General features: G+C 39.3%; 1 protein-coding gene across 3 annotated transcripts in view; it reads right to left on the reverse strand.

The window, feature by feature from the left end:
- SNX25 (sorting nexin 25) overlaps positions 1–20,286 on the reverse strand; it is a 127,335-nt gene that overhangs the window by 30,919 nt on the left and 76,130 nt on the right. For 2 of the 3 annotated variants that reach the window (XM_078069806.1, XM_078069805.1), the window contains exons 7-8: positions 15,222–15,403; positions 2,516–2,647 (exon numbers count right to left, since the gene is read on the reverse strand). In XM_078069806.1, coding sequence (XP_077925932.1) covers positions 2,516–2,647; positions 15,222–15,403 — 314 coding nt within the window. Of the gene's footprint in view, positions 1–89; positions 227–2,515; positions 2,648–15,221; positions 15,404–20,286 lie in introns of all 3 variants that reach the window. The other variant, XM_078069807.1, reaches the window with a different exon arrangement.

Below are 20,286 nucleotides of genomic sequence, written 5' to 3' on the forward strand. Positions count from 1 at the left end.
AAGAAAGGTAAGAAATTTCATCCCTGACAAAAAGGATGATCTTCAGAATTCTCTACATTTCAAAGCTGGAAGGAAGGCGTGGAACGTACACTGGTACCAGGTGGCTCTCTGGCTTCCGTGTGCACATTCAGAACCAAGGGGTAAGAGTCAGACCCTCAAAAGACAACTGGCTCCTTAAAATGAACACTTCAGTTGAATAGTTAACAAATGTAATTTCTTTGAAATGCTGGAAGGAGAAAAATGACAACAGTTCTCTTCTTGCAATGGACTCCTCCTCGTAAATCTGAATTCCACAGCTCAAATATCAGCTAAATTCAATTTGGCTTTTTAAAATCTAATATAAATAATTGGAAGTGCCATTTCTCACTCCAAAAAAAAAAAAAGTCAGTATTGTATAATTTAAGAAAACAAGAAAAATGTTCTTTCAGAATGATGATTTATTGCATTATAATCAAGCTTATATTAGACGGCTTAGTCTTAAACGTTACACTTAGGTCACAGTCAGCCTGCTTCGCAAATTCAGTATCTCTTCTGGTTAACATAATATTTATATTTCCTCTAGACACATCTCATTAACTCCAGGAATGTTACACAAAGTCTTCAACAGAAGTGAAAAATGAAGACAGGGGCGCCTGGGTGGCTGAGCGTCAACTCTTGGTTTCAGCTCAGATCATGATCTCTGGGTCTTAGGGCTCTGCCACTCAGTGCAGAGTCTGCTGGAGATTATCTCCCTCTCTCTCTCCCTCCCCCTCTGCTCCTCCCCCTGCTCACACTCTCTCTCTAAAAAAAAATAAAATCTTTTTTTAAAAAATGAAGACAAACAACTTAACAAATGAAGATTGTGAATTCAACAAACATCCCAGAACTTTTACATCCAAATCAGTGCTGCCAGGTCAAATACTGTTGCATTTGACAAAGCTATATGCTCCTATTCCACTGAAATCTTTCAAATTGTTTTCAGTAGTTTAGAAAAGTTCTTTAGATTGCTGTTTGCAATATTCCTTTGAGCGCAGCCAAAAGTCATTTGGAATCAAGTCTAGTAAATAAAATATATAATGAAGTAGGCAAAAACAGTATTTGGTAAAATGAGGTAATTTGTGGCTTACAAATTAACAATGAAAAGCATTTCTAAGAAGATTTAAAAATACTATGAGAGTGAATTTAATTCCTTAACCAATGTAATTTGTGGGGCACCTGGGTGGCTCAGTCCGTTAAGCAACTGCCTTCAGCTCAGGTCATAAACCTGGAGTCCCAAAATGGAGCCCCACATCAGGGTCCCTGCTCAGCAGGGAGTCTGCTTCTCCCTCTGCCTCTGCCCCTCTCCCCGCTCATGTTCTCTCTCTCTCCCTCTCTCTCTCAAATAAATAAATAAAAATCTTTTACAAAAAACAAGGTAGTTTGTGATTTATGATGTATTTTAAGTTGGTATTCAGTTCTGCCAACACTCATATAAAGTGCAAATAGTAATTTAATGTACCTTTGTGCTTATTTTAATAAGCCTCTCAAAATATATGTATATGTTATACATATAACATATAAACATACATATTTCACAGTCTTTAATCCTTAAATGTACTGAGACCTTGCCAAGTGCAAAACACAATGCTTATTGTTGGAGTTTTCATTGTAAGAGGCATCTATAACCTAAAATGTTTTGTGTTTCTTAATCCAATCATATTTTATTTATTTTTTAAAAGATTTCCTGGGCACCTGGGTGGCTCAGTTGGTTAAGCGACTGCCTTCAGCTCAGGTCATGATCCTGGAGTCCCGGGATCGAGTCCCGCATCGGGCTCCCTGCTCAGCAGGGAGTCTGCTTCTCCCTCTGACCCTACCCCCGCTCATGCTCTCTCTCTCTCATTCTCTCTCTGTCTCTCTCAAATAAATAAATAAAAATCTTAAAAAAAAAAAAGATTTATTTATTTATTTACTTACTTATTTATTTGAGAGAGAGAGAGAATCCACAAGCAGACTCCCCACTGAGCGCAGAGCCCAGCGTGGGGCTCGATCCCAGGACCCTGAGATCATGACCTGAGCCGAAACCAAGAGTCGGCCACTAAACCAACTGGACCACCTAAGCCCCATTAATTCAATCACATTTTAAATGAAATAAAAGGAGAACAGTTGTGTAAAATATGCACGATGATATTAAAATAACAAGGTTATGAGATGGAGGTGCAGATGACAAGATCAATTCATTATAACAGCGATGTGAATATATATATATGTCTTTTTATAACGTGTTAAAAAAATAACTGCCTGAAAATAAATTCAATATTTTGGTACATTTATAAGTCACTTCTTCCCTGACTACACATTCAAAAGCATCTTTTTTGTAAATAAAATCTAATTTCATTTACTGTTAGCGGCTAGAACATAATTCCATTATTATATTTGGTTTTAAATAGTCTTTCAATGTATACTTATCTTACAGCTTCACTGAGAAACACAGACAGTGTCTAACACGCACGCTTTCACCAGCTGGTGATTCATACTCCTTTCATGCTGCAGGTACTACCTTGTTAGCACTCTTTAAATACTCCACAGACTCCCAAAAACTAATCAGAGCTCTCTTGTCCATCCTCTCCATGTATACTCGAAAGTGCTCTCGGTAGAAAGTACTAGCCAAGATATCTTCAAACTGAAGAATCTATCAAGGAAATTTAAGAAAAAGAATTTTTATTATCAGTTTACTTTAACTTCCAATGGATTAGTCTCTAATTCGGGGGGGGACCTCATTTTTTAAGGTCATAGTCAGTGTAATATGGTATTTCTCTCTACTTCCTAAATTTTAAATGGAAAAAGTTTATTAAAGATTGAAAATGTACATATTCAATAAATACCAATTTTCGAATTAATCACCCACACATTCAGCAAAAGATCTATTTGACATTTACTCTGGATCAGGCACATTTCTAGGAAATGAAACAGACAAAAATCCTTGCCTGTGGGATATACTGCTAAAAGTAACAGATGCTCATAATAGAAAAATTGAAGAGAAATGTCTAAAAAAACCCAGGAGGCTAGAATCTAATAGTTTGGCATTTTTGCCTTCCATCCTATTTTTATACAGCTGAGGAAAATGATTTTATATCTTGTTCTTTTGTTTACAGTATCATTTTTTTTTTTTTACAAATAACTTTACTTATTACCCCAATTCCCCAAATTTTACCACCTAAACTTTAAAATCACATTCTCTCCCTGCTACACACACACACACACACACACACACACACACACACACACACACACGGGTGCACACCACCACAACCACCATACTAAAAAAAAAAAAACAGTAAGCTGCAGACAAGATCAGCCTTTTACCATTGGATAAAGCCCACATTCCTAAAAACAAGAATATTTTCTTACATAAACAACGTATAATGATCAAAATAAGGAAATAAACATCAACACAGTACTATTAGCTAATCTGTCAGCCTTGTTCAGATTTATTTAAAAAATCTTTTGTAAGCATCATTTTAATTGGTTCATAATATTACACTATTATGCATGTACCAAAATTACTCCTTTGTTTACCATTTTGCATGCTTACAGAAAAAGAAAAACCAGATCTGGAGACACAGCGTGCACAATCGTGAGCATAGGCTGCCACAACAGGAGAAAGCAGATCACCTTTATAATTATTCATAGCTCAATTCGTTACGAGAAATGCCTCAAATTAATTTAGAAGGAACTGAAGCCCCATATCCTTAGCTCTTAGTTAGGTTTAAAAAAAAAAAAAAAAAAAGACATGTAAGTATAACTCAAATGCAATAAAAGAAACACTTATGTTTTAAGATTCTTAAAATTTAAATTGTGGCAATTGGAATTTTTTTGGAAATGTTACCAGTAAGATCTTTCTACAATCAAGTGCATATGATCAATACAGATTCAACTCTTCTGCCAACAGTGAGCCCTCAAGAGGTTTTGTGAACAGAAAGGCTCAGGCATTTTTCTAACAACTTCTGGTGACTAATTAAAAGAGACAGCCATCCTCTGCTACAGATCACTAACAATTAGAGTCCATAAATATTTCAGTTAGTATTTAGTTAGTTTACTAACTTTGGAAGATCACAGCATGTATCTTTATGTAAACCTCACCAGTAAAGCATTTTGAAGTACAAACTCTAACTGTACATGGTCCACAGAGGTTTCTAGGAACCCATATCAACTTTGGCTAGGGATAACACATCACTCAGAGAGCTACTGATTTTTAGTATAGGGAGAAGCCGAGCAGAAAGAGCATTCAACGAAATCTAAGGAAGTCTTCCCAGTATAAATTTTCCTTGGATCAAAATGAATTCCAAGTTAGATACAAATTCATATATTTGCAAAACCAAGTTCAAAACATCTTCTAAAATATTAGCCATTTTTAGATTTTTATTGTATCTTATGAATAGTCTATGCTCAGTTCTGAAAGTACAAATATATATAAATAAATGATAGCAAATATATCTCAAGAATAATTAAACATCTGATATATCTCTTACCTTGGCTGGTGGATTAACCAAATTCTCTGCTCCATTTGGTTTTTTTCTCTCCTCTTGAAGGAGAGAAGAGCATCTCACTGTGTAACACCTACACTAACAGTGTGGATCGGGGTGAACAGGATGAGTAGATCGTATACTTCATAGTCAAATGCATTCATTTGAGATTAACTCAATCTCAATTCATTTGAGATTAACTAATTTCAGTAATTCTGAGATTTTTGTGTAGACTTACAAAGAGAAGGGTGGGTAGGTCAAACTTGACACCACTACCAAAATCTTTTTTTTAAACTATAGATGATATAATTAACATTCACTAAGGGCTTCCATACAGCAAACATTGTGCTCTTAATTTATTTGTTAGTTCAGCCCTTTTCTTTCTGTCTTAAGATCCCTGGTAATTCTGGGAGGGATGCTACCACAGTCAATGGTCTCTAGGTAGGAGACGAAATACTGTCCTGGTAGACGTTACATGTACTAAAGGCCATGAAGCATTTCAGGCAGGAAGGCAGATCATTATCTATTCCTCTTCAGGAATTTTTATTTACGATTTTTCAGTCTCTCCCAGTCCAACTTGATCTGGTTTCATCATGCATATTTTGTGAACTTAAGTTCTGTGTTTTGTGTGGGTTACTACCTCTTACCCAGCTAGTTAATTTTTCTCCAGGAAAAGCACTCAGAAGTACCTCAGGGCCTTAGAGGAATAAACATGTTCCTAATGTACCCAACATGTTACCAAGAGTGACATAGGACCAGGATTCTCTAGTTACAAAACATCCACAATTTACTCATGAGACTATCTCCAGCATACTAATGAGAATATGTAGAATTAGGATCTTGGGAATGATGTTTTTATCCTAAAAGGAGAGATTACAATTGGATTTTTCTTACATCTATATCATCACTAAACACACTCCCATAATAATCAATGCCAGTAATAATATTTAGTGAGTGCTCATATACCATGTGGTGTACGTATCCCATTATGTGCATTATTTAATGGTCGCCACCCAAAGGGTACATACAATTATCCTGATTTTACAAATGGAGTACAAAGAAGCGAACTTGTCCAAAGTCAATCTCAGTAGATATAGGATTGAGAGCCAGGCTTTCTGACTCTAGCACAGCTTCTTAACCATAATTAAACAGTTCCTCTCCTTAAGAAATTACCTGATTTGTGTTTGTAGCAAACTACAAATAATATGGAATTCAAGAAGGAAAGACAAATTTAGGAAAGATGCTCTCCAAGAACTCCAGCAGAAATAGAAAGTCAGAGAGTCTTCATATTCAAGTGCAGAGTCCTGCCTGAGCTACACTCGATGGTGTTCATTCTGGACGGGTCTTGGATCAAATATAAATTGATATGAAAACTGATCTTAGACAGTGGGTTGGAAGATGGGGGTGGTGGAGTAGGAGGATCACAGGCTCACCTTGTCCCACATACAAAACTAGATAACTTTCAAATCATCCTAAATGCCCCAGAAACTGACCTGAAGGCTGGCAGAACAAACTTCATAACTAAAGGTAGAGAATAAGTCACACTGAAGGTAGGAAGTGTGGACATGCGGCTTGGGAGAGAAATGGATCCCCGTGCTGCGATGAGGAAGAAGCCAGGGTCACAGATAAGGATGAATGACAGGGGAGAGCGGGGGAAAACAAATCCCCACAGTAATTGGCTTAGAAAGTAAGAGGGGCCAAATTTCGTGACTTCTGGCAACCAGTGGGGCTTGAAGCCGGTAATTCTAAAGGTCAGTGGACTGGGCTGAGACAGAGCCTGGAGGGGGCTATGCTGCTCTCAGAGAGAAGGCCAGCAAACAACCTGCAGACATACAGAATGGAAACAGAGATCTGAAGAGCACCCAGGGCACATAGTGGGGAGGTTATTCACTCATTTCGGAGTGTATCCCAGAGAGGCAGTGTTCATGGAGAGACCACTCTGGGAACAAAGGAGCTGGCCATATATATGCATCTCCCTCCCCCACCCCTCAGCATAAGTGCAGGGCCACCTGCAGGAACCAGCACTATTCCCACACTCATTACCTAACCTGCTTATACCAAGCACCCCTCAACCCTGTGCTGCAGTGGAACTGCTCCTCCCAGTCATGCTTGCCTCAGTCCCAGCATGGCAGGGCCCCTCCCCCAGAAGACCAGCCCAAACCCCTGCTCACACCATGTGCCCCAACTCAGCAGTTTTGTAGTTCTGTTGGCAGTGGTGACAGGTCTCACTTCACAAGCAGACTGAGCACACCTGGTTAAAAGGTACCACATTCAGGGCAGGGACCAAACACTGCCCACAACAGGCAAAGAGAGCCTCTCCAGATAACTGGCCTGAAGGATAAAGCAGCCAGGACAAAACAGCAGAACACACACACCATATACTGGAGACACTCCCAGAAGCACCAGGTCTTGGGGAACAAGGGAGACTACATGGCAGGGCACTATAGGACCTCTTCTTCAGAAGGCCATTACCCTCAGAGCAGGAGATATAGCTGACTTTCCTAAAAGAGAGAAACAGGCAGAGATGTAGACAAAATGAGAAGACAGAAATTTATCCCAAAGAGGGCGCCTGGGTGGCTCAGTCCGTTAAGCATCTACCTTCAGCTCAGGTCATGATCTCAGGGTCCTGGGATCAAGCACCACGTCAGGCTCCCTGCTCAGCAGGGAGTCTGCTCTCTCCTTCTGCCCCTCCCCTGGCACTCACTCACATGCACTCTCTCTCTCTCTCTGTGTCTCAAATAAATAAATAAAATCTTTAAAAAAAAAAAAAAAAGAAATTTATCCCAAATGAAAGAACAGGACAAGGTCACAGCCAGAGAGCTAAGTGAAACAGGTATCAGTAACATGTCTTATGGAGTATTTAAAGCAATGATCATAAGGATACTCACTGGACTTGAGAAAAGATGGAAGACTTGAGTGTCTTATATGTCTTACACAGAGATAAGGAATAATAAGCAGAGATAAAGGGCTCAAAAAACAAAATGAGAAACATGCTTGAAAGAATGAACAGCAGGCTGGAAGAAGCACAGGAACAAATTAATGACCTAGAAGACAGAGTAATGGAAAGTAATCAAGGTGAACAAAAGAGAGAAAAAAGAATATGCAAAAAGAGAATAGGGAACTCAGTGACTCCATCAAATGTAGTAACATTTGTATTACAGGAGTCCCAGAAGAAGAAAGAGAAAAAGGGGCAGAAAATTTATGTGAAGAAATAATACCTGAAAACTTCCTGAATGTGGGGAAGAAAACAGATATCCAGATCGAGGAGGCACAGAGAACCTCCAACAAAATCAACAAAAGCAGATCCACACCAAGACATATTGTAATTAAATTGGCAAAACACATGATAAAGAACAAAGTTTAAAAGCAGTAAGACAAAAGAAGACCAATAACCCCATGAGGCTATCGGAATTTTTCAGCAGAAACTTTCTAAGCCAGAAAGGCATGGCATGATATATTCAAAGTGCTGAACAGGAAAAATCTGCAGCCAAGAATATTCTATCCAGCAAGGCTATCATTCAGAATAGGAGAGATGAGTTTCCCAGACAAACAAAAACTAAAGGAGTTCATGACCACTAAGCCAGCTCTGCAAGAAATATTAAAAGGCAAACTTTGAATAGAAAGGAGAGACCAAAAATGACAGTAGATAGATAGGAAACACCAAAGCAGTAAAAATGAGTATTTCAGTATAAAATCAGTCAAGGAACTCACAAAAGGATGTAAAACATGATAAAGAACATGAGGAGGAGAGAAATAAAGAATGGGTACAACTTAAATGACCATGAATTTAATAGAGACTACTATATGCAGAAGAGGTTATATACAAACCTAATGGTAACCATATATCAAAAACCACTAATAAATATGCAAAGAATAAAGGAAAGAAATCCAAATATATCACTAAGGAAAATCAGAAACCATGAAAGAGAGAAAGACAAGAAAAGACCAGAGAAAATCTTCAGAAACAACCACAAAAGAAATAAAATGACAACAAATATGTATCTATCAATAATTACTTTGAATGTAAATGGACTACACACTCCAATCAAAAGACATACTGTGACAGAATGGATAAAAAAACAAGACCCATCCATATGCTGCCTACATGAGACTCATTTTAGACCTAAAGACACCTGCAGAATGAGGGGCACCTGGGTGGCTCAGCCAGTTGAACATCCAACTCTTGATTTCAGCTCAGGCCTTGATCTCAGGGTCATGAGTTCAAGCCCCACAACGGGATCAACACTGCGCATGGAGCCTACTTAAAAAAAAAAAAAAAAAAATGACACGTGCAGATTGAAAGTGAGGGGACAGAGAAGTATCTATCATGAAAACAGATGTCAAAAGAAATCTGGAGTAGCAATACTTATATCAGACAAACTAGACTTTAAAACAAAGACTGTAACAAGAGACAAAGAAGGACACTATATAATAAATGATAAAGGAGACAACCCAACAAGAAGATACAACAATTGTAAATATTTAATGCACCCAAATGGAAGCACCCAAATATATAAAACAGTTAATAACAAACATAAAGGACTAATTGATGATAATACAGTAATAGTAGGGGACTTTAACTCCCTCCTTATATCAATGGACATGTCATCCAATCATAAAATCAACAGGGAAACAATGGCTTTGATGACACATTGGACCAGGTGGATTTAACAGATATATTCAGAACATTTCATCCTAAACCAGCAGAATACACATTCTTTTCAGGAGCACATAAAACATTCTCCAGGACAGATCAGATATTAGGCCTCAAAACAAGTCTCAATAAATTCAAAAAAAGATCGAAGTTATATCATGCATCTTTTCTGACTACAATGCTATGCTAAACACTACTGCTAAAACTAGAAATCAACCAAAGAAAAAATCTGTAAAGACCAAAATTACATGGAGGTTAAATAACATGCTACTAAACAATGGATGAGTCAACCAGGAAGTCAAAGAAGAAATAAGAAAAATATATAGAAATAAATGAAAATAAAACACAACAGCTCAAAACGTTGGGATGCAGCAAAAGCAGTTCTAAGAGGAAATATATAGCAATACAGGCCTACCTCAAAAAGCAAGAAAAATCTCAAATAAACAACGTAAACTTACACCTAAAGAACCTAGAAAAAGAACAACAAATGAAACCTAAACCCAGAAGAAGGAAATAAGACTAGAGCAGAAATAAATGATACAGAATCTAAAACAAAAACAAAATAAAAACCAAATAACAAACAAAACCAATGGAATAGATTAATAAAACCAGGACCTGGTTCTTTGAAAAAAAATTAACAAAATTGACAAACCTCTAGCTAGATTTAACAAGAAAAAAAGAGAAAGGACTCAAAATCACAAATGAGAGAGGAGAAATAACAACCAATGCCACAGAAATACAAATAATTACAAGGAATATTATGAAAAAATATGTGCCAACAAATTGGACAAATGGATAAATTCCTAGAAACATATAAACTACCAAAACTGAAACAGGAAGAATTAGAAAATTTGAACACCACCAAAGAGATTGAATCAGTAATCAAAAACTCCCAAAAAACAAAAGTCCAGGGCCTGATGGTTTCACAGGTGAATTCTACCAAACATTTAAAGAAGAGTTAATACCTATTCTTCTCAAACTATTCCAAAAAAATAGAAAAGGAAGGAAAACTTCCAAATTCATTCTATGAGGACAGCATTATTCTGACACCAAAATCAGATAAAGACACCACTAAAAAGGAGAGCCGTAGGCCAATATCCCTGATGAACACAGATGGAAAAATGCTCAACAAAATTCTAGCTAAATGAATTCAACAATACATTAAAAAAAAATCATCCACCATGATCAAATGGGATTTCTTCCTGGGTTGCAAGGGTGGTTCAATATTCACCCAAAAAACACCCAACACCCAAAAAACAAATAATCTAATTAAAAAATGGACAGAAGGCATGAAGAGACATTTCTCCAAAGAAGACATCCAGATGGCCAACAGACACATGAAAAGATGCTTATCACTTATCATCAGGGAAATGCAAATCAAAACTACTACATCACCTCACACCTGTCAAATTGGCTAAAAACAAAAACACAAGAAACAACAGGTGTTCGTGAGGATGTGGAGAAAAAGGAAGCCTAGTGCACTGCTGGTAGGAGAGCTAACTGTGGAAAACAGTTTGGAGGTTGCTCAAAAAGTTAAAAATAGAATTACCTTAGAATCCAATAATTGCACTACTGGGTATTTACCCAAAGAATACAAGAACACTAATTCAAAGGGATACATGCACCCCGATGTTTATGGCAGCATTATTTACAATAGCCAACATATGGAAGCAGCCCAAGTAGCCACTGATTGATGAATGGGTAAAGAAGTAGTGTGTGTGTGTGTGTGTGTGTGTGTGTGTCTGTCGCATGCATGCACACACACATGCTTGAGTGTATAATGGAATATTATTCAGCCATAAAAAAAAGTGAAATCTTGCCATTTGCAAGGACGTGGATAGTACTAGAGAGTATTATGCTAAATGAAATGTCAGTCAGAGAAAGACAAATATCATATGATTTTATTCCTATGTGGAAAACAAGTGAGCAATGGGAAGGAAAAAAAGAGAGAGAGAGAAACCAAGAAACAGAAAACTGATGGCTACCAGAGGGAAGGGAGATGCAGGAATGGGTTAAATAGTTGATGAGCACTGGGTGATGTGTGGAATCATTGAATCACTATATTGTGCACCTGAAACTAATATAACACTATATGTTAACTAACTAGAATTAAAACTGTGGTTAAGGGGGAAAATGAAGGGGGGGAAATTGGAGGGGGAGACGAACCATGAGAGACTATGGACCCTGAGAAACAAACTGAGGGTTCTAGAGGGGAGGGGGGTGGGGGGATGGGTTAGCTTGGTGAAGGCATTAAAGAGGGCACGTATTCAATGGAGCACTGGGTGTTATATGCAAACAATGAATCATGGAACACTACATCAAAAACTAATGATGTAATGTATGGTGATTAACATAAAAAAAATATTGATCTTATCTATGTCTTGAATGTTTAACAGATTTCACCAGTGAAATAATCTGAGCCTGAAGTTCTCTTTGTGGGATGGTTTTAAATTATAAATTCATTTTATTTAATACATCTAAGGCTACTCAGATTTTCTATTTCTTTTTGAGTCAGTTTTGGTAATTTGTATTCCCAAAGGAATTTGTCTGTTTTATTTAAATTGTGAAATTTACTGACTTCATATTATTCATAATACTCCTTTGTTCTCCTTCTAATGCATGGAGGATCTATAGTGATGCCCCCTCTCTCATTCCTAATAATGGTAATTTGTGCCTTCTCTCTTCCTTTTGTCAGTCTAACTAGACTGTATAATAGATCTTTTCAAAGAACTACCTTTTGCTTTCACTGATTTTTCTCTACGGTTTTTCTGTTCTCTATTTCATTGATTTCTGTTCTTATACTATTTCCTCCCTTCTAGTTATTTTAGTTTTCATTTGTAGGTTCTTAAGGAGGAAGATCACTGATTTTAAACCTTACTTCTTTTTTAACATAAGCATTAAAGAGTGGTTCCTTCTGAGACGCCTGGGTGGTTCAGTCAAACGTCTGCCTTCAGCTCAGATCAGGATCCCGGGCTCCTGGGATCGAGCCCCGGCATCAGGCTCCTCACTCAGTGGTCAGCCTGTTTCTCCCTCTCCCTCTGCCCTTCCCCTCTCCCCCCACTCATGCTTGCTCTGTCTCTCTCTCTCTCAAATAAAAAATCTTTAAAAAAAAATTGTTTCCTTCTAAGTAGTCTTTGCTGTATCCCACAAATATTAAGATGTTGTACATTCATTTTCATTCCCTTCAAACTAGTTTCTAATTTCCCTTATAATTTCTTGACTCAAGCCTTATTTAGATATACTGTTTAATTTAAAAATATTTGAGAATTTTCCAGATCTATTGTTGAGTTCCAATTCCATTTGGTCAGAGAACATAATCTGTATAATTTTAAACCTTTTAAATGTGTTGGGATTTGTCTTATTGCCCAGCAATATAGTCTTTCTTGGTGAATGTTCAATGTACACTTGAGAAGAACGTGTATTCTGTTGGTACTAGGTGGAATGTTCTAGAAATGTCCATTCGTTCCCATTGGTTATTACTGTTGTTCACGTCTTCTGTATCCCGATTTTTTGTTTATTTCTTCTATCAATTACTGAGAGAGAGGTGTTAACATTTCCAATTATAATTGTGGATCTTTTTTTCTCCTTTCAGTTCTGTCAGTTTTTGCTTCATGTTTTTTTTTTGTTTTTTTTTTTTGAGAGAGAGAGAGCACAGTGAGTGGGGAGGGGGGACAGAGGGGAGAAGAGAATCTTAAGCAGGCTCCACACCCAGCATGGAACCCAACTCAGGGCTCACTCTCACGACCCTGAGATCATGACTTGAGCTGAAATCAAGAGTCAGACGCTTAACCGACTGAGCCACCCAGGTGCCCCACTTCATGTATTTTAAAGATCTCATTGATTGCATACATATTTAGGATTATCATGCCTTCTTGATGAATTTACCCCTTCATCATAATGAAATGTTCTTCATCCCTGGTTATATTCCTTGTTCTGGTGTCTATTTCATCCAATGTTAATATTAACTACTTTAGATTTCTTATGCTTCGTGTTTACATAAGCATGCCTTTTCCCCTCCTTTCACTTACAACCAATCTGTTCCTTAATATTTAGTTTCTTATAGAGAGCATATATTCCTTCTTTTTATTTACTTAATCTCTTTCTTTGAATTGGGGGATTCACCTAATTTTGAAGAGTAGGTTCTGAAATAAAGTTGGGTGGTGATTTTTCTGGATCAAATATGATTAGGTTATAGCAAAACTCCTCTACCCATTTATGGCCCCAAACTAACCAAAATCTTATCTTTCGACTAGCAAACCATCATAAACATTAGAATTCTGTAATATTATCTGAGGCTTTCAGCCTGAAGCCTAACGGAAATAATTTTACTAAGGTTACACTGTTCCAACAGCAATAGGTTACTCCTTTCCTAAATACGTGAAGAAAGAAGTCAAAATGGAGCTAAAACCAGATTAAGTCTACTTCTAGTAAATACTGCCAGATAACATGTACTGAATTCACATTCAGTTCTGAAATGATCTTCTTTTATGTTTCTCAAGGTTTTCTTCTACCATAAGATCTAAAACCACATCATCTTTTGACTAGGTAGCAAGCCATCAGATGCGTCTTCTAGGTATATATCTCTCATCTCTATTGGATCACTTACCTTTCTATTTTATAATCACATAGGACTCTTTAAGAGCAGGGACTCCATCTTATTCCTTTTGTATTCTAGTATCTTGCACTGTAACTGAGAGATTGTAGACCCTCAATAAATGTCTGTTGAATGAATGAATGAATGAATACATGGGACACAAGAGGAGAACTTTTTCTGTGACAAATGTGGCTGGAAATCTATTTAAGAGTCCAGAGGCTGAGGAGAAAGGGGAAGAAGGACAATATTCGACCTGCCAAATCCACTCTCTCTCCAACATTCACCAAAAGGTAAAATTTTTCACTTTGGACGACAAAGCCAAAATTGCAGAAAGGTGTATTTGCTAAGAGCAAAATAAACAGATCTCCAGTGGTAAGGAGAGACCCTTCTATAAAACAAGAGCTACTTGGGGCTGCATTCATGCCACTTGTCCAAGATGTTGCAGAAGAACAACTCTGGCTTGTGTTAGAGTTGGTCCAAGGTCAAGCATAAACTATCCTGAAGAGGCTCTAATGGAGACTGGGCCACAAATAAGAAAAAAGGTCAAAGTTCATCTCTGGAATGAGGAGGAAGGGAAAAGTCACAGATAGGCATCTGAAGTCAAACCAAGAACTGAATGAGAAAAGATCAAGAGACTAAAAATCCAAACAAGTGAGGTTAGAGGCTGTAGCCAAAGTCAAATTATACTAATGGTAGCCTCTTCGTGGCTAAGTGCCATCTTAAAAAAGAGAAGTTTGGAGACTGCCTTGAAGTCCTGTTCCCAAGTGGTACAAAAAAGCTCCTCAGGGGGTACCGCTGCTGTTTCCTTCAATCCTAGCATTCCCTGGGTCTTGGAAGACAAGCTTGGGTCCTTGAGAGTAAGCACTGGTACTGAGGTAGGGCTAGGACACTTTCCTAAGCTCCATGATTTGAGGACCCCGTATCAGACAGTCCAAAGTTTTGTTGTAAAAACAGTTGCTGACATATTATGGCTCAATGAGAAAGCACTCAGATTGTGAAGCAACTAGATCTGGGTTTTTATCTAGTTCTGCCTCTTCCCACCTGGGCTTAGGTAATTTACTTAAACCAACTTTGTTTCTTCACCTGTAAAATGGAAATATCGAGAAATTCAAATTTCACTGAATTGTGATGAGAGCTAAGTAAAATAACTTACAAGATACCTTCTATTCCATAGGTGGTTAGTTCTATCCAACTGGTAGTGGGTAACTTGATTGGGCCATTGTAAGTGTAAGTGTGTGCCTCAGGGTTTGTGGATTAGGAAAAAACACATGGGCACATACACACACACACATATACTCCGTGCCTACCTATCTTACCTATTACCATTCACAGAATACAAGTAATACAGCTCTTTGTGAGCAAACATGTGAGTCTCTGTTCTGGAACATATGTCTTCTCTTAAATACCAAAAAGTTAAAAGATTGGATGGGAGATTACATGAGTGTTTATAACTAACATGAAATGGTCAAAACAAGAAACCACAAAGTTCTACCTTCTGGCTTTGAGGCCCTTCTCCCTCATCCAAGGCCCCCTCGTCTTGCTGGTCATAGGCAGGGCCTCCCAGGATTCGGATTCTCTTCTCACACTGCTTCTTTGCCACAGTCAGTTGGTTAATGTACCTTTTCATATTCCTGGCCCTTAGGAGATCAGCTTTCATTGCAGCAGTTTCTTTACCTTGAATGGGATGGATGGACAGGACCCAGTCAGAGGACAAGGTACAAAAAGGGGAACGTTAACAACTCTGAACGAGACTGGTGTCTGACATGGTACATTTTGAACAGTGGGTACTAAAGAAGAGAATTCATGCTAAACACACACACATACACATATATATACCCTCAAATAGAAGTACCATTAATTTCTAAATACACCACTGAAAAATCCTACTCGGGTATAAAACATTTTTTTAAAAAACCTCATCTGTACACATAAACTCACGATCGATGTGCATGTGTATATGCGTATTTAAGTATATGTATGCATCACGTATGCAGAGTCATTCCTAAGCATGCAGTGAGTGCTCACTGTGTGTCAGGCACTGGATAGTAGGCATTTGGGACTCGAGACCAACTGCTAAATCTCATGGGACTTAAAGCCTAGCGAGGCAGAAATCCAAAGACAGCAGCAGCAATTATGAGCATATATGGGCTACAAAGAAAATGCGCAGGTATCCTTGAGCTGCTTGACCAGTGCTTCTGATCCAGGTTTCCCTGAGCAAATTACACTCAAATGAAATGAAGAAGGAGTGGAATGTGGCGCCCAGAGAGAGCAGCAAGTGTGAAAGTGAAAGCCGTGAGGCAGGAAGGAGAGAGCCTGGGAGGACCTGGAAGAACCAGTGCAGCAGATGCAAGGGGGAGATAGTGATCCAAAGTAAATGTGGAGGAGGCAGGAGCCAAGAGACACAAAGCCGTTTAGTCCATAGGAACAACTTCGGTCTTTAGCTCAACAGCACTGGGTAGCTTCTAATGAGTTTTAAGCAGGAGTATGTCATAAATGGGTTTGTATTTTTAAAGATTATACAGGAATGATAAAAAAAAAAAATAATTGGAAGGCAAAAGACTGCAAGAAGAGAAACCAGTTGAAGACCACTGCAGTAACCTAGGAGGCAGATGCCTAAACCAGGGTCACAGCAAGAGCAGGAGAAGGGACTGGAAGGATCTGAGAATGATTTATAAAGAGAACTAACAGGACCCTGTGATTGACCAGACAGGGGAGAGGGTAGGTGGCTGAGGAATGTAAAGAAAACAGAGGTATCGAAGATGCTCCCAAGTTTCTGCCATGAGCAGCCATGGAGGTGGTGGGGCCAATTATGAACCAGGGAACATTACAGAAAAAACAGGTTTATGAAAGATCTTAAATTCAACTGTGGACAATGTGACAGATGATATCTGCCAAAGGTGCTCACAAGATCTCTCAGCTCACCTGCTCTTTTTGTCAATGTTACTGTGACAATCTCCCTCTGAGAAGGAGGGTATGTGTTCCGTTTTCCCAAACACAGGTGGGTTTGTGATTACAGAGGAAGCGAACCCATGACTTCTAAAGCTAGATCGTAAAAGGCCACGCACTTGGAGCCCTGAGCCAGCCACCTGGTAAATCGTCCACCAGCCAGGAGGCCTCTGTGCTTTGAGGAGGCCTAAGCAGTCGTTGGAGAGATCTACATGGAGAGGTCCCCCAGACCACAGCCCTGGCTGGACCTCGGCTCACATCCAGCACCAACTTGGCACCTTGCACATACACCATCTTGAAGGTGAGGCATCCAGCCACGGTCAAGGAGAGAAGAGTCATCCCTGCCAAACCTGCTCAAACTGCCAATTTGTGTACAAAAGAAAGGACTATTGTTTAAGACACTGCATTTTGGGGTGGTTTTGTTACACAGCGAAAGAACAGGCAAACTGAGTTTGAGGGCATTTGGCTACCTGAGCAGAGATACAAGGTGTGGAGTTGAGAAGTATTCAGCAGTCGATGGTAACTCAAGTCACAGGAGTAGGTGAGACAACCCAGGAGGAGATAAAATGGTCCCAGTACAGAATCTAAGTAAACCCTACATTTAATAGTGAGAAAGAAGAAGCAGAGCTAGCAAAGGAGATGGTGAAGGAGAGACAGAAGGAGAATGTGAGTGTGTGGTTTACAGAGAAGCCAAAGAAGGAATTTCAGCAACACGGGAAAAACGGTATCTTGTGTGTGCTACTGCACAGCCTCCCAGCTGGTCCCATGCTGTCCCCTTCGTCTCCCCTTCAGTCTTTGTCAGCACGGCAGCCAAGGCTAACCTGTTTAACCTATCAACCCGATCACATCATTCCCCTGCTCAGAACCCTCCCCCATGCCCCCATTTCTCCCGCAGCGAAAGGCAAGGCTCTTTCAGGGGGACAGAGGCCCTACACACTCCAGCCTCATCCTCTCCCGACTCCCCACAGTAACCATACCGGTTTCCTTATGGGCTCTTGCTTTTTTTTTTTTTTTTTAAGATTTTATGTATTTATTTGACAGAGAGAGACACAGCGAGAGCAGGAACACAAGCAGGGGGAGTGGGAGAGGGAGAAGCAGGCTTCCCGACGAGCAGGGAGCCCGACGCAGGGCTCGATCCCAGGACCCTGGGATCATGACCTGAGCCGAAGGCAGATGCTTAACCAACTGAGCCACCCAGGCGCCCCTCTTGCCTTTTTTAAATAACAGCTGTACTGAGATACACTTCACAGACTATACGATTCTCCTTATTTAAAGTGTACAATTTAACTTCTTTTAGTATATTTACAGACTGTGCAGCCGTCACCACAATCACTTATTTAGAAGATTTTCATCACCCTCGGAAGAAGCCAGGTATCCATTAGCAGTCACCCAACCCTCTCAGCCCTGGGCATTTTTATGGGGCTTTCTCTATGGATTTGCCTATTCTGGACATTTCATATAATACGTGGTCCTTGGTGACGAGCTTCCTGAACACACTGGGTGGTTCCCTGCTCAGGGCTTTTTCATGCCCTCCCTCACTGGGGCCCTTTCATCCACCCCTGGATCTGCAGGGCTCACTTCCTCACCTCCCTCAGATCCTCAGTTCAGGTCTCAGGGAGCCCTCCCTAGGTACCCTATTTCTAACTGCAACCCCCAGCCTACAACACTGCCTTTCTCCCTCTCTGCTTTACTTTCTCCACCTATAACCACACTTATATTCGACTTATTTATCCTGTAAGTAGGTCCTCATCAAGGTCGGCATTTTGCTTATTTATACACTCTTGTATCTCCAGCACCTATAACAGTGCCCGGCAACACAGCGGAAACTCATTAAATATTTGCTGAAATGGATGAATGAGCTGTGTCAAGTATTCCTGAGCGGTAACAACCAGAGAGCTGACATTTCGCTAACTGTTTATTATGTTTCAGGTATTGTGCTTCTCTGAACTTGGGCTCTGAAGGAGAGAAACAGTATCCTCACCTCCCATTCTTCACTCTGCGGCAACAGCATGGCTTCTATCCCTTCTCCCCACCAAATCTGCCATTGCCAATCACTAGCGACATCCATGTCAATACAGTGGAGAGTTTTCAGTAGCGTCTGGAATCAGACTTAAATTTGAATTCTGCCATGCCACTTAGGAGTTATATGGTCTTAGCAAGAATTTTTTTTTTTTAAGATTTAATTCAAAAACATTTATAATGGTATGTTTCCTTATGTTAGCATTATACAATTTCAAGTAAAAACAAAAAACTTACACAATATTAATTTCTAAAAATGACTAAATATTTAGTCATTTCCTTGTGGAGAATGGACAGGCTTTGCATACACAACATGGAGGCAGGATTGGGATTGAGGGAAGGCTTTTTTTTTTTTTTTTTTTTTAATGGGAGAGAGATGAGCTGGTTTTAATGCTGATGAGAAGGAATCAGTTAAGATAGAAAGAGAAGTGACAGATGGGGAGAGGCATCCAGAAGACAGGTAAATGGACCAGCTTTGGAAAAGGCCACCTCCTCCACCACAGTAACACAGAAGGCAGAAGAGAGGGGATACATACAAAGCAAGTTTGAAGACTGGTGGTTGGAAGCTGGGGCGGTTCCCCTCATATGGTCTCCGTTTCTTTGAAGTAGTGAGTAAGGTTATCTGCTTACAGGGAGATAAGTAAAAAGGGCAATTGTTCAGAGGCCTGCAGAAAGTGGGGAAGTGGGAAATCCTCTATGGAATGCAGAAGAGCAGGCTCACTTCAGAAACAATAAGATTGTTTCAGGCAATGTTCAGGGCCTAGGTGACCACTAGAAAAATATAAATATACCTAGGCAGGTAGATCACACCTTCTGAAGGTGAGTTCTAATGTGCTCGGCTTAGATCGGAACTACCCATATTAAATAAGGGAGTCTGGGTTCTGCTTCTTGGTGCCCCTCCAACTGTTTTATAGAACACTTTGTAATGTTTTATAGAACTCTGCCGGAGACCTCCAGTCCCTAGGATGGTCATTACCTCTCTCGACCCACTTAGTCAGTTTGTGCAGATGCCTAAAACAGTACCTAGGCAAGCTGAACAAACTACTGAGACAACTTCGGTGAGTACCACAAAACATCTGATCTTTCAGAAGCAGCTCTTTTCTGTACGTAGCACAAGGGTAATAGGTAGACTTCAGGTCAACAGATGGCTTTGTTCCAGAGGGTCTGTCAGATATTATAGGATGACTTTTCTGTATGTGCACTGAGGAGATGCTTTCATTTGACTTTAATAATAGTTTCTCAACTTGTCCTATGCTTGGCTGATAGGCCCAGACCAAGGAGCTCATTAACTCAATGTTAATAATAATAATGAGGATAATCTCAAGAGGAAAAAATAGTAATTCAGAGTCCCCTTAGTGGGAGATAAAGGTAAATGTAAGTCTGCTTCCAAATCAGTCTAGCACAAACTAGGATGCTTTCTGTGTGTACCAAAACAAACACATGTTTGGAACAGCTAATTTTTCAGAAAAAATATTTTCATTTTTAAAACATACATCTTTAAAATCTAAATTTTACACATTTTTTCTAAAGATTTTATTTATTTATTTGACAGAGCACAAGCAGGGGGAGCGGCAGGCAGAGAAGCAGGCTCT

Source organism: Halichoerus grypus, chromosome 3 (genome assembly GCF_964656455.1).
Source record: "Halichoerus grypus chromosome 3, mHalGry1.hap1.1, whole genome shotgun sequence".
Lineage (NCBI taxonomy): Eukaryota > Metazoa > Chordata > Mammalia > Carnivora > Phocidae > Halichoerus > Halichoerus grypus.